Genomic DNA, 12313 nt, shown 5'->3' with positions numbered 1-12313 from the left:
TTTAATTTCTGTGCATATGTGTGTGTGGTGTAAGTATTGCATATTCGTGAGTGCACAGTTGTATGGGAATAAATGTGCTTATGCATCCATGTTGTCACCAGAAATTGATGTTGAGTTTCTTGATTGCTACCCGCCTGACATACTGAGGCAGGCAGGTCTTGTATCCAGAACTCTCCATTCTGGCTAGTCTGGCTAGCCAGCTTCCTCCAGGAACTCCCTGTGTTTTTGCCTACCTTGAGCTGACATTGCAAGCAGGCTGCCTCAGCATTTATGTGAATTCTTGAGATCTGAACTCCAGTCCTCACACTTGCATGGCAAACATTTTACCCATTGAACCTCATATCCAGACCATTTATTTTATTTATTTTTTTAAATAGTTGTTTTATTTTATTTTTTAATATTTATTTATTATGTATACAATATTCTGTCTCTATGCCTGCAGCCCAGAAGAGGGCACCAGACCTCATTACAGATGGTTGTGTGCCACCATGTGGTTGCTGGGAATTGAACTCAGGACCTTTGGAAGAGCAGGCAGTGCTCTTAACCTCTGAGCCATCTCTCAGCCCCAGACCGTTTATTTTTAAAATAATCTGGCTGAGTTGCTTAGGCTAATCTAGAACTCTTGACCTCATGTGATCCTCCTGCTCCAAGTAGCTGGATGGACCTGTAAGTAGATAAGACCATGCCTGGCTCCTCTACTTTTGATTGAACCATGGGGCACGTCAATGTTAATTCAGTCTCAATAAACATCAAATCATGCTCCGGAGTGTCCAAAGCACTAAACAGTCAACTCCGAGCGAGGATCATTTTATGCCACTGAAGAGTTCTGAGAGCAGTGATGCACACAGGTTAGCCAGATCCAGTCATGTGCCTAATCCTAAAGACGCCCCTCTCGGAACTGCAGGGGTTTTCCCTAGAAGACTCAATAGGTTCAATCAAAATCAGGAAAGACGCCCCCAACCTCGGCATCTCCAAAGCCCTGACTGATGACACAAGTGGTACTTGTTTATCAACATCAGTACGTGACATCTACTTTATAAAGTGTATCCATCCAAACAGGAGGCTTGAGTGTTGATTGGCGGAAAGCAAAGTGGATGACTTCATGTGGAGTTTTATGTTTCTGGATTCATTCAGCTCCATGGAGGGATCTGGATTCACTGGACTTCACTGCTTTGTTACAAGTTAGACATTTGTAGAGAGCATAGTCTTTGGCCCCGTGCCCACGGACTCATTGTCATGTGTTTCCTTAGTCTTTGGTTGGATGTCAGCTCCCAGGTAAGGTACAGGGATACTATTCTTCAGTAAACAGTATTTATCAGATGTTTGATCACAGGCAATGCTAATGTGGAGGATGGAGAAGCAGTCACATTGATAGAATAAGCAGTGACCTATAACTGAGGGACATTACCCTGAAGGTTCTGCAGCCTTGGCTGCTTTGGAACTTGCTCTGTAGATCGGGCTCATCTTGTTTTTATCCATACTCCTGTCTCTGCCTCCTGCCTCCCAAGCACTGGGATTCTAGGTGTTCATCACCACACCTACCTAAGTAGCTCCCATTTTAACACAGGCAGTAGTTTTTGCCTTAAATTCTACCTGTAGAGATTTAGAGATCCATTATTTTGATCTAACACTGTCTTCACATAAGGACAAATCCCAACATCAGAACGATAGAATAGTAAGAGGGAGCTGGCAGCACTGTGCGTTATTCTGTCCCCTCGAATGCTGTCAACTAGACCTTGGCTCCCCAGCCAGAAATGACAGGATCCTTTTCTACTGATCCAGACAAATTCAGCTCTGCTGTAGTGGGGACCATTCTGAAAGCTTACCGGCCATAACAACAGCAGTGCTGGACTGGGCTGGTCATGTGACATTTGGGCGTCTCCCAGGCCACTTGCTTTTTCTGGTCTTGCCCTGTGGCTGAGAGCTGGTGCCTTGAAGAAAACCCTGCTCTCCGCCTGGTGGTCGGTGTGGTTGTGGTGAGCACCTCAGGTTCCCTCCACACAGCCTCTCAACTTCCAAGTCTTTCTCCACATGTTAACTTTGGTGTGGAATTGAGTTCTTCCCACAGGGCTGCCCACAGAAGACGTCATATTTTATGCCCAGGCAGTGTCACACCCAAACCATTGTACTTGTCCATGCGAGTTACAAAGCCAGTCCAGTTTTCATACCCTGCCCCTGGATGGGAGGGGCGACAGATTGCAGGAGTGTGACGGGGAGCAGAGCAGGGGCCAGCCCGGCCTTCCTAACCTGTGCGAGGTGGTTCATCTCTTTCTGAAGAGGACTGGAGGCATGTCTACTCCCTCAAGCCTTCCCAATCTTCATAATTGCAGATATCACACTAAGACACAACTTCCGACACCGTTTCAGTCACAGACAGTATAAAAATGGCATGACGGGCCCTCTAATGAAATTCATGGTGGAGGGTTGGAGCCATCTCCATCAGAGACACGGCACGTATCCTTGTTTCATAGGAGTGGGTCTCTGTCTCAGAATCACTGGTGTGGGCCCCACTGGTGATGACAAGAGACGTGCCACTGGCGACTGAGATCTCAGGGAGCGCAGAGGCGGCCTTGCTGTAGCAGAGGTGTGTCCCGAGGTGCATGCCTGGTCCCGAGGTGGTCATCACTGAAAGCACAGGAGCACATGGTGCTTAGACACTATTAAGTGCAACACGGTTTATCTCTCACCCATTCACAGGGCTCCCAAGTGTTCCTGTGCTGCACTCAGAAGTAGGATCATTTCGCTACTGGAGATCTAAGGAAAATTTCTACAAAAGACAAGCGAGGCATGGTGATGCACACTTGTAATCCCAGCGCTTGGCAGGTAGAAGCTGGAGGATGAATTCAAGGCCAGCCTCAGCTGGCACACACACACACATGCCTCTGTGTGTGTTGATACTCGAAGGCCATTGCGTCCATGAAACAGGATTTTCTGTAAGAATGAACATTCTTACAGATGTTCAAAAGTTATGAGATTTACAAGGCCTAAGAGAAGAGCTTGGCAAGTCAACAAATGAATTTTTTTTTTCGAGAAAGGGTTTCTCTGTGTAACAGTCCTGACTGCCCTGGAACTAGCTCTGTAGAGATCTGCCTGCCTCTGCCTCTCAATTGTTGGGATTAAATGTGTGCACGACCACCACCTGATGAGTTAATCAATTTGAAAGAGAAGAAATAAAAAGCAATGATGGAAATAAGAATGGGCAGAGTCGGAGCACAGCTTCAGGTAGCAGAGACATGGGGATCCTGGGACTGTGTAGCCTGAATGAAGGCTAGACTCACCTGGGAACCCAGGCAAACCACGGTCCAGGGCCACAGAGATAGTTTTAATTGTCAAGTTGACGCAATCTAGAGGAGTGTCTCAGTAAAGGGTCTGTGTTGGCCTGTGAGGACCTCAGTTCTGTTAACTGAGGTGGGGACATCCTTCTGCTGAGAATGGTACCATTCCCTGGGCCCAGCATCCTGACCTGTGCCAGTGGAGAACTGGGGCTGACCGTAAGCACGCCTGTGTTGTTTTATTCCTCTGTTTCTTGACTGTGGATGCAATGTGACCATGTCTCAAGCTCCTGTGTTATGACTTTACGTGATAATGGACTGTAACCCAAAACCATGAGCTAACAAACTCTTCTTCCCTATATTGGCTTTGTAAAGGCATTTTGTACAGGAGCAGAAGCAAAACCAAGGCAGATGCATATTCTAAAATGTAATCATAATTGTAGGGACACACAGCGTGTGTGTGTGTGTGTGTGTGTGTATTTGATTTTTTCGAGACAGGGTTTCTCGTAGCTTTGGAGCCTGTCCTGAAACTAGCTCCTGTGGACCAGGCTGGCCTCAAACTCATAAAGCTCTGCCTGCCTCTCCTGAGTGCTGGAATTAAAGGCGTGTTCCACCACTGCCCGCCTACAGTGTATATATTTCAACAAGTTTCCCAAGATTGATCTTCCATAGGGACCTGCCCTGGATCCAAGCAGAAACACAATACTATTTGAAGTATTTTTGCACTTACTGTTAGATTTACAAGAGGATTCACCACTCTCTAGGTGTGTAATCCCTCGTGTTAACTGTGGGTTTATATCATGCACACTAGGCTTGTGGGATGAGAGATTCCTTTCCCCAGGCAGTATTTTGAGGGAAGGCATGTAGGAAGTGGCATCTTTCTTAGATACAACCCATTATCCTTAAAAATAATATTATATAATCAAACAGGGCTTCCCCCCCCCCCCGGGGGGGAGTTCAAGACAGGGTTTCTCTGTGTATCCTTGACTGTCCTGGAACTCTATGTGTAGACCAGGCTGGCTTCGAACTCATGAAATCTGCCTACCTCTGCCTTCCAAGCGCTAGGACTAAAGGTATGTGTCACATATTCGTTTACATTTTTGTGTATGTCTTCCCTGATATGCATGTGCACTTCGTGCGTGCCTGTGGCTGTCAGAAGAAGGGAGTTGGATTACTAGAAACTGTGAGCCACCATGTAGGTGCCGGGAACCGAACGCAGGTCCAAGCGCTCGTAACTGCTAAGCCTTCTCTTCAAACCCAGTGGTTTATTTTTAAATGCTTTTCTTGCCCATAACGGGATGGTGTTCGCAGGATCTGTCCGCGGTGCTGAACGCGGTTGCCCGCTTCCGGCCTTGGGCATGCCCTACAAAATAGGCCTCAGGGCCCGCCCTCCAGCCGGTTTCCCTCGCGCGTCCCTCTTCCAGGTTCGCTCCTTCTCGGTACAGCACCCAGGGAGGTTGGCACTGGGCTGCTGATCTTGGGCTGGGCCTCCCTCTCCCGGGCGGGAACCCTGATAGGCGGGCGGCGACGGGGCCTCGGGTCGCAGAGTGGCGCCGGCGCCTCCCTGCGCGCCCCCTCCCCAGCTCCCGGCCTCTGCTCCTCCCCCTGCCCGGTCCCGCCCAAGTGCGCCCGAGGCCCGCGCCTGGAGCAGGCAGAGGAGAGGGGACGAGGGCGGCGAGCAGGAGGGCGGAGCGCAGCTCGGCGCGGGCATGGATGCGGAGTACCCTGCCTTCGAGCCGCCGCTCTGCAACGGCCTCAAGCAGCTCTGCCAGCGGCTGCAGGACGCGTACCGCGAGCTCAAGGAGGATCTCGCGCCGTTCAAGGATGACCGCTACTACAGGTAGGTGCCGAGGGCCCCAGCCCTGTGTTCCCGCCGCCGCACCCCTGTCCCGGAACCCTGAGCCCGGGACAGGGCGAGGGGTCAAGGGCAGCCCCAAGCGGCCTGGTCCTGCCTGGGCCCTTCTCCATTCTAGAACCCTGAGCGGGGAGGCTAGCCTTTGGAGGACTGGGCTTTCGTTCCTGCTTGGCTCCTCCCTCCTGTCCCGATCTCCCACTCTTGCTGCCTAGCTGTCGCCACAGGAGCCTGGCCAAGCCCTGCTTTGGGGAACCGCCGCCCCCACCCCTACACACACACACACACACACACACACACACACACCTGAGGTTCCCTGAGTAGGGTGGGCCTTTGCCTCTGTGGTGGGGTGCTCTCAGGCCCTGGCACATGGTCTCAAGCCCCGGGTTCTTCCCTTTCCAGAGAAGATGTGCGTAGCCGCCAAGTATGAGCGAGCGTCCAGAGGAGCTGTGGGTGTGGGTTCGTTTGAGCTCTTTCTGTCCCCTCACCTGCAGTGGAAACCAGAGAGGTGCAGCAGCCTGCGGAGGCTTGGGATGCTTGCTGAAGGGCACCTTTCCCTTCCTCGCTGCGCCGTGCTTTCTGGTGGGAAGTGTGTCTGCGGCCAAAGGTCTTGCATATCTAATGCCTGGAGCTGTAGGGAAAGGACTTCCGCTGGGTCCAGAGAGCCACGGGCCTAGGTTGATTGCTTTACTGAGTAGCTGTGTGAGCAGGGAGTTACCTGAGTCGAATCTCAAGCTTCCTCGTTCGTGAATGGACAGCTTGACGGAGGTTTCTGCAGGTGGGAGTCTAACATGCAGACAGCTCACACAGTAAAGGGTGGCACTCCGTATGCTGGACTGATAGTTATACTGTTCGCCAAAAGCCGTGTCACAAGTAAATCTCGAAAGCCCAGCAGCTTCCTGGGGCTGTATCATGTCCATGAATGGAAAGGCCATTTTTAAAAATGCAGTGCAGCAGGTCAGGGGACGCAGCGGGTCAAGCCTCTTGCTATGTAAGCTAATTACCCGAGTTTGAGCCCCAAACCCACGCAAAGGCGGATGGAAAGAACCTACACCGAAATGTCTCCTCTCACCTCTACAAGCACGCTGTCACCTACACGTGCCTGCACGTCACACACCATGCACACGTACACACAACAATAAAATTTCAAAATATTTAGTCGTGTAGTGATGTGGCGCGGAGACCCTGTGAGCCCCATAATCTCTCTATTAAAGCCTCCCGAGAGACCTGGCAGGTAAAGGAAGCTCACAGGCGGGCGTTTCAAATTGCATTGTTGAAGTAAGAGAATCTCCCATCTCTTTTCCTGAGTGTTTTCCATCACTCTGTTTAGTGTCCACTGAGAACATTTCTTTGGTAAAGGAGCCAGCAAATAAGGGCGTGGTCTCCGCACAGGTAGCAGAAAAGAGAATAAATCTCACACATGGTTAATCTGAAATTGGGTCATTCTGTCCACACATTTGGCTGTAACAGCTCCTGGGTATCTCCTGTGGCTGATCTACGTGTGGGGGATGTCCATGAGCATCAAAGACTTATGTCTAAATCGAGGTGAAACAGAAATGGGATTTCAGGTTTTCATGAAAGCAAGCCAGGCAAACCAGGAGACATGATGGCAGGAGAGGTCCTACGTCAGGTCAGATGGTCAGAAGAGTCTTTAAGAAGAATGAGAAGCTTCCTAGATGGGGCATCACGGGTCAAACTTACAGAAGAGGAAGGAGGTGTACAAAATCCCTGGAGCCCTACACACATGATCTTGTTCTGGGCGCAGATCGGAGACAAGAGGGTACAGAACATCTTAGAGCAGGGGTGGGTAAGATTAGAGCCTTGACCTCAGACCAGTGTTGTGCTGAAAATAAATGACAAACAAACCACCCTGGCAAAGGCCGCTGGAGGGAGATGAGTTGATTAGGGCTCACAGGGATATAGTTCATGATGGCAAGGAAGCCAAAGTATCAATACCTCAAAGCAGATGTTCATGTCATAGCCATAGCTGGACAACAGAGAGAGATGGATACACAGTAGCCTTTCTCCTTCTATCTGGCTTAGGGAATGGTACTGCTCACAGTGGGCAGAGGTCCCTCTCTCAAACAATACAACTAAAATACCTCCACCTACCCCTGCTCAGGCAAGTCCAGGGCCCATCTTCCAGGTGATTCTAAATTGTCACACTGACAGCTAACACTAACCATCACACCAACGACTACAGATTGCATCGGAACAGCGATGTCAGTCAGTGAAGGCCCCCCAGGGTTACTGGGGGAAGTGACAAGCAGCTTGGCTGCCTGCCCTCTAGCAAGAGTGTGAATCGTTGTCATTTGAGTTAGGTTCTGTAGACAAATTTCCCATAGTTGGAAAGGGGCAGAGGTTAAATCTGCACCCTGCCCTGAGAACAAGAGGACTGCAGGGAGCTTTATACTGTCACAGGCAGCAAAACGCTTCGCTGAACACAGCAACGACTTCTGTAGCGGGGAGTGTTTTATAGGTCACTGAACGCTCCCCAGGAGCTCCACTGAACCTCCACATCAGCGGGTCATTCCTTCGCACCCCAGCTGGAATGCTCAGGTTCCAATTCCGGCTGCTGGGTCTGCCTCTCCCGACGGCGGACTTGCTACTATCCGGTTGGCAGTCACTCTCCTCGCCGCTGTCCTGGTTTCCGCGCATGTGACTAATGACACACCAGCCCTCCCCACTTTCCCGGAGGACCAGGGACTAATCTCACACTGTTGACAGTTTGCTCTAACAGGGTAAGGCAAGGAACACAACTGTTAATGACTCGTCTCCCAATGACGGCTAGCCCCTCCCTCCATCAGCTGGTGTGGCTTTGTGCCTGTCCTTTACAAGATCTGCCCCTGGTGGAAGTTGCAGCCATGCGATCACAGTACTAACAATCATCTCCACAGGATGGGATATGACAATTGTGCTCCCTACTAAGAAAGGGAAAGTGGGGAGCTGAAATCCTGGGTTCCAGGCTCAAGTCAGCCCTTTATGAACTCCCTAGATTTAGAGAAATCACTGAATCCCACCATGGAATTGAGGCAGAAAAGTGTAGCCCCTGAATACAACCTTCACAAAGATGTTCTGTGTGAGGAGAACCCCAGAGAGGACAGGCACCACAAGAGATGTCCTCGGCCAGAGAGGACAGGCACCACAAGAGATGTCCTCGGCCAGAGAGGACAGGCACCACAAGAGATGTCCTCAGCCAGAGAAGTCAGACACCACAAGTCAGCCTGAACAGTGTGGCCAGACCACGTTGTTAGTCCAGCAGATGCAGGAGATAACTGAGTTCTTTCTAACGTAGTAGCAGTTGACTGCCGCCGGGGGCTACTTGCCGTTTGAACTGCTTCTTCTCACTCGTATTCATGGGGAGGAGGGGTTGGCGTCAGTGGAGAAGGCAGAAATGTTGACAAGGACTTAGAACTGTCTTATACTTCACATGGGATACAAGTGGGTGTCATCTCTGTAGAAAATGCTTGGTGTCTGCAAAGGCTGGGCATCCACTTACTTTGAGTGTGGCATCTCCTCCTGGGACCCAGACAGGAGTCCATCAGGAGACAGGAAGCTGTTCTTGTCAGAACAGGTTTGTGCTGACATGGGTACAGTGTAATGTTTCTAAGCGGGAGGCCGACTAAATATTCATCCAGAGTAGAGAGATGAATGCGTGCACTTAGCCCATGATTGGATATTATATGGGGATAAACGCTTCACAGCTGTAGACACACCTCAGTTTCTCACAGTTCCCGAACCCCAAGTGTCACCCTGGAAAGCTGGCTGGGCAGCCCACTGCCGGTGCCTCTTTCCATCAGCTGGCTGCGCACACATCCTGCCCTGCCAGTCCCTAGAGAACGTCTAAGCACAAGCCTTATGGCTTGCCCTGTGTGCTGAAGGGTTTGCCCCTGAGGTGGGACCTCCTTAGACTTAGAACTCTTGTCTGCTGCTGCAGTGACTTCCTGTGCCTCGTTCTCCCTCTTTGCTCTGTGTGATTTCACAGACTCTCTCGCAAGGTCTCCTTGTCAGTGTGTGAATTCAATCAGATACCCTGCAGGAGGAATCAAACCCCCCTGTAAGAGGACCTGGGGTGCTCCTGTGAGTGTGAGTTGTACATGTTACAGAGGGATATTAAGTGTGACTCGAGGAGGAATAGTGTGAATAGAGTATTGGAACCAAGCACTAGTGATTCTTCTTACCTGTCTGGCAGCTTCCAGATCAAAGGGAGAAGCTGGGCAGAGATTCCCTGAAGCTAAAGATGGAACAGGATCTGTTAGTTAGTATCACAGTAACTCTGATCTAGGCCTCTGGACCTGCCTTGAGTCATTCCAGGACTTCTGAGTGTTCGTCTCTTTTGTTTTGGCATTGAGATAGGGTATAGATGCTTGCTGGCTCAGCTTTGGGAAGCACTGGAGATGTTTCTCAGTGAACGACGCAAGGGTCCAGAAAACAGAACACTCAGGTGTGACTGAAATTTAAGTTCTAGTCCCAGGCAAAGCTTGCACCTCTCTATTCACTGTTCACTGAATGAGGAATGGTGTGACATCCATGTTGCCCTCCACAGGGAGGAAGAAGAGGGGATGCTGGCACCAGGAGCTCTGGATGCCTCACCTGGTCCCTCTGCGTGTGGAATAGAGTGTTTTCCATATCTGTGGTTTGTAAGGAACCATTATTTAGAATACAGGAAGGATTGCTGTGACCCGAGCTTTGTAACCGAGTCCTGTGTCCACAAGTGAGCAGGACATGGAGTTTACAGGGTGTTTGATGGTGCAGAGACCCACAGACCAAGAAACATCGGAGGAGGAGGTTCTATGTCTCAGGGAGGAGGGAGATGCTTGAGGAAGTGAAGGCTTGGCAGTGGCAGGGGTTTGGTCAGAACTGCACTCCATGATCTGCCTGCAAGCTCCCCCAGGGCTCATACTAACCCAGGAAGCTATGACATGGAAGTCACTCCTGCTTGTAGGCGGCTGCTTGTTTGTTTCCGGCTGCTCAGACTCTTGAAATAACCACACAGAAACTGTATTAATTAAATCACTGCTTGACCCATTACCTCTAGCTTCTTATTGGCTAACTCTTACATCTTAATTTAACCCATTTTTATTAACCTGTGTATCACCACATGGCCATGGCTTACCGGCAAGGTTACAGCTCATCTGTTCCTGGCAGAGGCTACATGGTGTCTCTCTGACTCCGCCTTCTTTCTCCCAGCATTCAGTTTAGTTTTCCCTGCCTAGCTCTATTCTGCTAAGCCACTGGCCAAAACAGCTTCTTTATTCATTAACCAATAAAAGCGACACATATGCAGAAGGACTTCCTATACCAACTCCCTGCTGATGCAGGAGACCCCAGCTCTGCTACCCAGTGTTTACCCCAGTGCTCTGCACCTCAACCATGAACTTCCAAACACACGAAGAAACTTCTTAGCTCAAAGTTGTGCACCCTGATTTTTACAGTGCTGGGGATATAGCCTGGGCCCCAAGCGTGCCAGGCAAGCACCCTACTGTTGAACTATAGCTCCAGATCACCCCTTTCACGGATACTGGACACATCAGTTCCCTGTATAGGATACAGGTTCCTATTAAGTATGTGGAGTACCCCCAACAATCCACAGACCCCAGGACGGGTGGCTTGCTTGGCGGCCAGGTCTGTCACCTCTCTGCTGTGCGTGAGCAGGCTCTTGTTGTCCTTTTCCATTGTCCTGGCTGGGTCTTTTCTGAACATCTTCTCAGTTCTGCCCCGTGCCACTGAGGCAGGAGGAAGGTGAATAATTAGGTTGTGAAACATACTTCCCTGAGACTTGAGCCTTCTGGGACCCCAACACCCATCATCTTACATTGCATTCTTCCGTGTACCTCATTGTGTGTCCATATTCCACATGATACAGACATGTCCACAAAGCCTTCAGTCTCCAGGGCCTGTCCTGAGCCTGCATGTCCATAAAGCCTTCAGTCTCCAGGGCCTGTCCTGAGCCCACATGTCCATAAAGCCTTCAGTTTCCAGGGCCTGTCCTGAGCCTGCATGTCCATAAAGCCTTCAGTCTCCAGGGCCTGTCCTGAGCCTGCATGTCCATAAAGCCTTCAGTCTCCAGGGCCTGTCCTGAGCCCACATGTCCATAAAGCCTTCATTCTCCAGGGCCTGTCCTGAGCCTGCATGTCCATAAAGCCTTCAGTCTCCCGGGCCTGTCCTGAGCTGCAGTAGCAACAGCTGAAGCCACACAATCAGAGCCTTGGGGTGAGCACAGTATTTGTTTACTTATTCCTGACCTGTACCTCTCTGCAGTCTCTACTGGCCCTGAATTCATGATTGTTCTGTTTCAGCTTCTCCAGTGCTGGTATTAGAGGCATGAGGCACCTCCTTGGTTTTTCTCTTTTTATTTAGTTTTAGGAAGAGTCTTACTATGTTGCTTGGGCTAATGAACTCACCATGTAGACCAGGTTGGCCTCAAACTTAGATTTGCCTGCCCCTGCCTATCACATGTGAAGTGTGTGTGTGGTAAGTGTGTGGTATATGTGTGCAAGTGTGATGTGTATGTGTGGTGTATGTGTGCAGGTGTGGTGTGTATGTGTGCGGATGTTGTAAGGAGAGGGCCGCTTGTTCATCCTGGCCACCCAGAACCAAAATAATCACGCACAGAAACTGTATTAATTAAATCACTGCTTGGCTCATTAGATCTAACTTCTTATTGGCTAACTCTTACATCTTAGTTTAACCCATTTCTATTGATCTTTGCATCACCACATGGCAGTGGCTTACTGGGTAAAATTCCCAGCATCTGTCTCCGGCGGCTACATGGTGTCTCTCTCCAGTTCCGCCTTTCTTCCTCCCAGCATTCAGTCTGTCTTCCCTGCCTACCTAAGTTCTGCCCTATCAACAGGCCAAAGCAGTTCCTTTATTAACCAATGAAAACAACACATAGATAGAAGGACTCCTACACCATGCAGGTGTAGTGTATGTGTGTGAGTGTGGTGTATTTGTGAGTGTGTGGTGTATGTGTGCAGATTTGGTGTGTGTGTGTGTGTGTGGTGTGTGTGGTGTGTGTGTGTGGTATATGTGTTGGGTGTGGTATGGTGTATGTGTATGTGTGTGTACGGGCATGGTGTATATGTGTGTGTGTGGTGTGGTGTGTATGTGTGTTTGTTGTATGTGTGCAGGTGTGTGCACCCATGCTTGTACACAGAAGCCCCAAGAGGGCTTTGCTGTCCTGCTC

General features: G+C 50.1%; 1 protein-coding gene across 2 annotated transcripts in view; it reads left to right on the top strand.

Moving 5' to 3' along the window:
* Positions 1-4898: 4898 nt before the first annotated feature.
* Positions 4899-12313, top strand: part of Tmem181 (transmembrane protein 181) — a 60401-nt gene continuing 52986 nt past the window's right edge. For both annotated transcript variants that reach the window (XM_057761318.1, XM_057761317.1), the window contains exon 1: positions 4899-5112. In XM_057761318.1, coding sequence (XP_057617301.1) covers positions 4986-5112 — 127 coding nt within the window. In that variant the 5' untranslated portion in view covers positions 4899-4985. The remainder of the gene's footprint in view (positions 5113-12313) is intronic.

This window comes from Chionomys nivalis, chromosome 2 (genome assembly GCF_950005125.1).
Source record: "Chionomys nivalis chromosome 2, mChiNiv1.1, whole genome shotgun sequence".
Lineage (NCBI taxonomy): Eukaryota > Metazoa > Chordata > Mammalia > Rodentia > Cricetidae > Chionomys > Chionomys nivalis.
The sequence above is the reverse complement of the archived record's forward strand: the minus strand, read 5'-3'. Positions and strand labels throughout refer to the sequence as shown.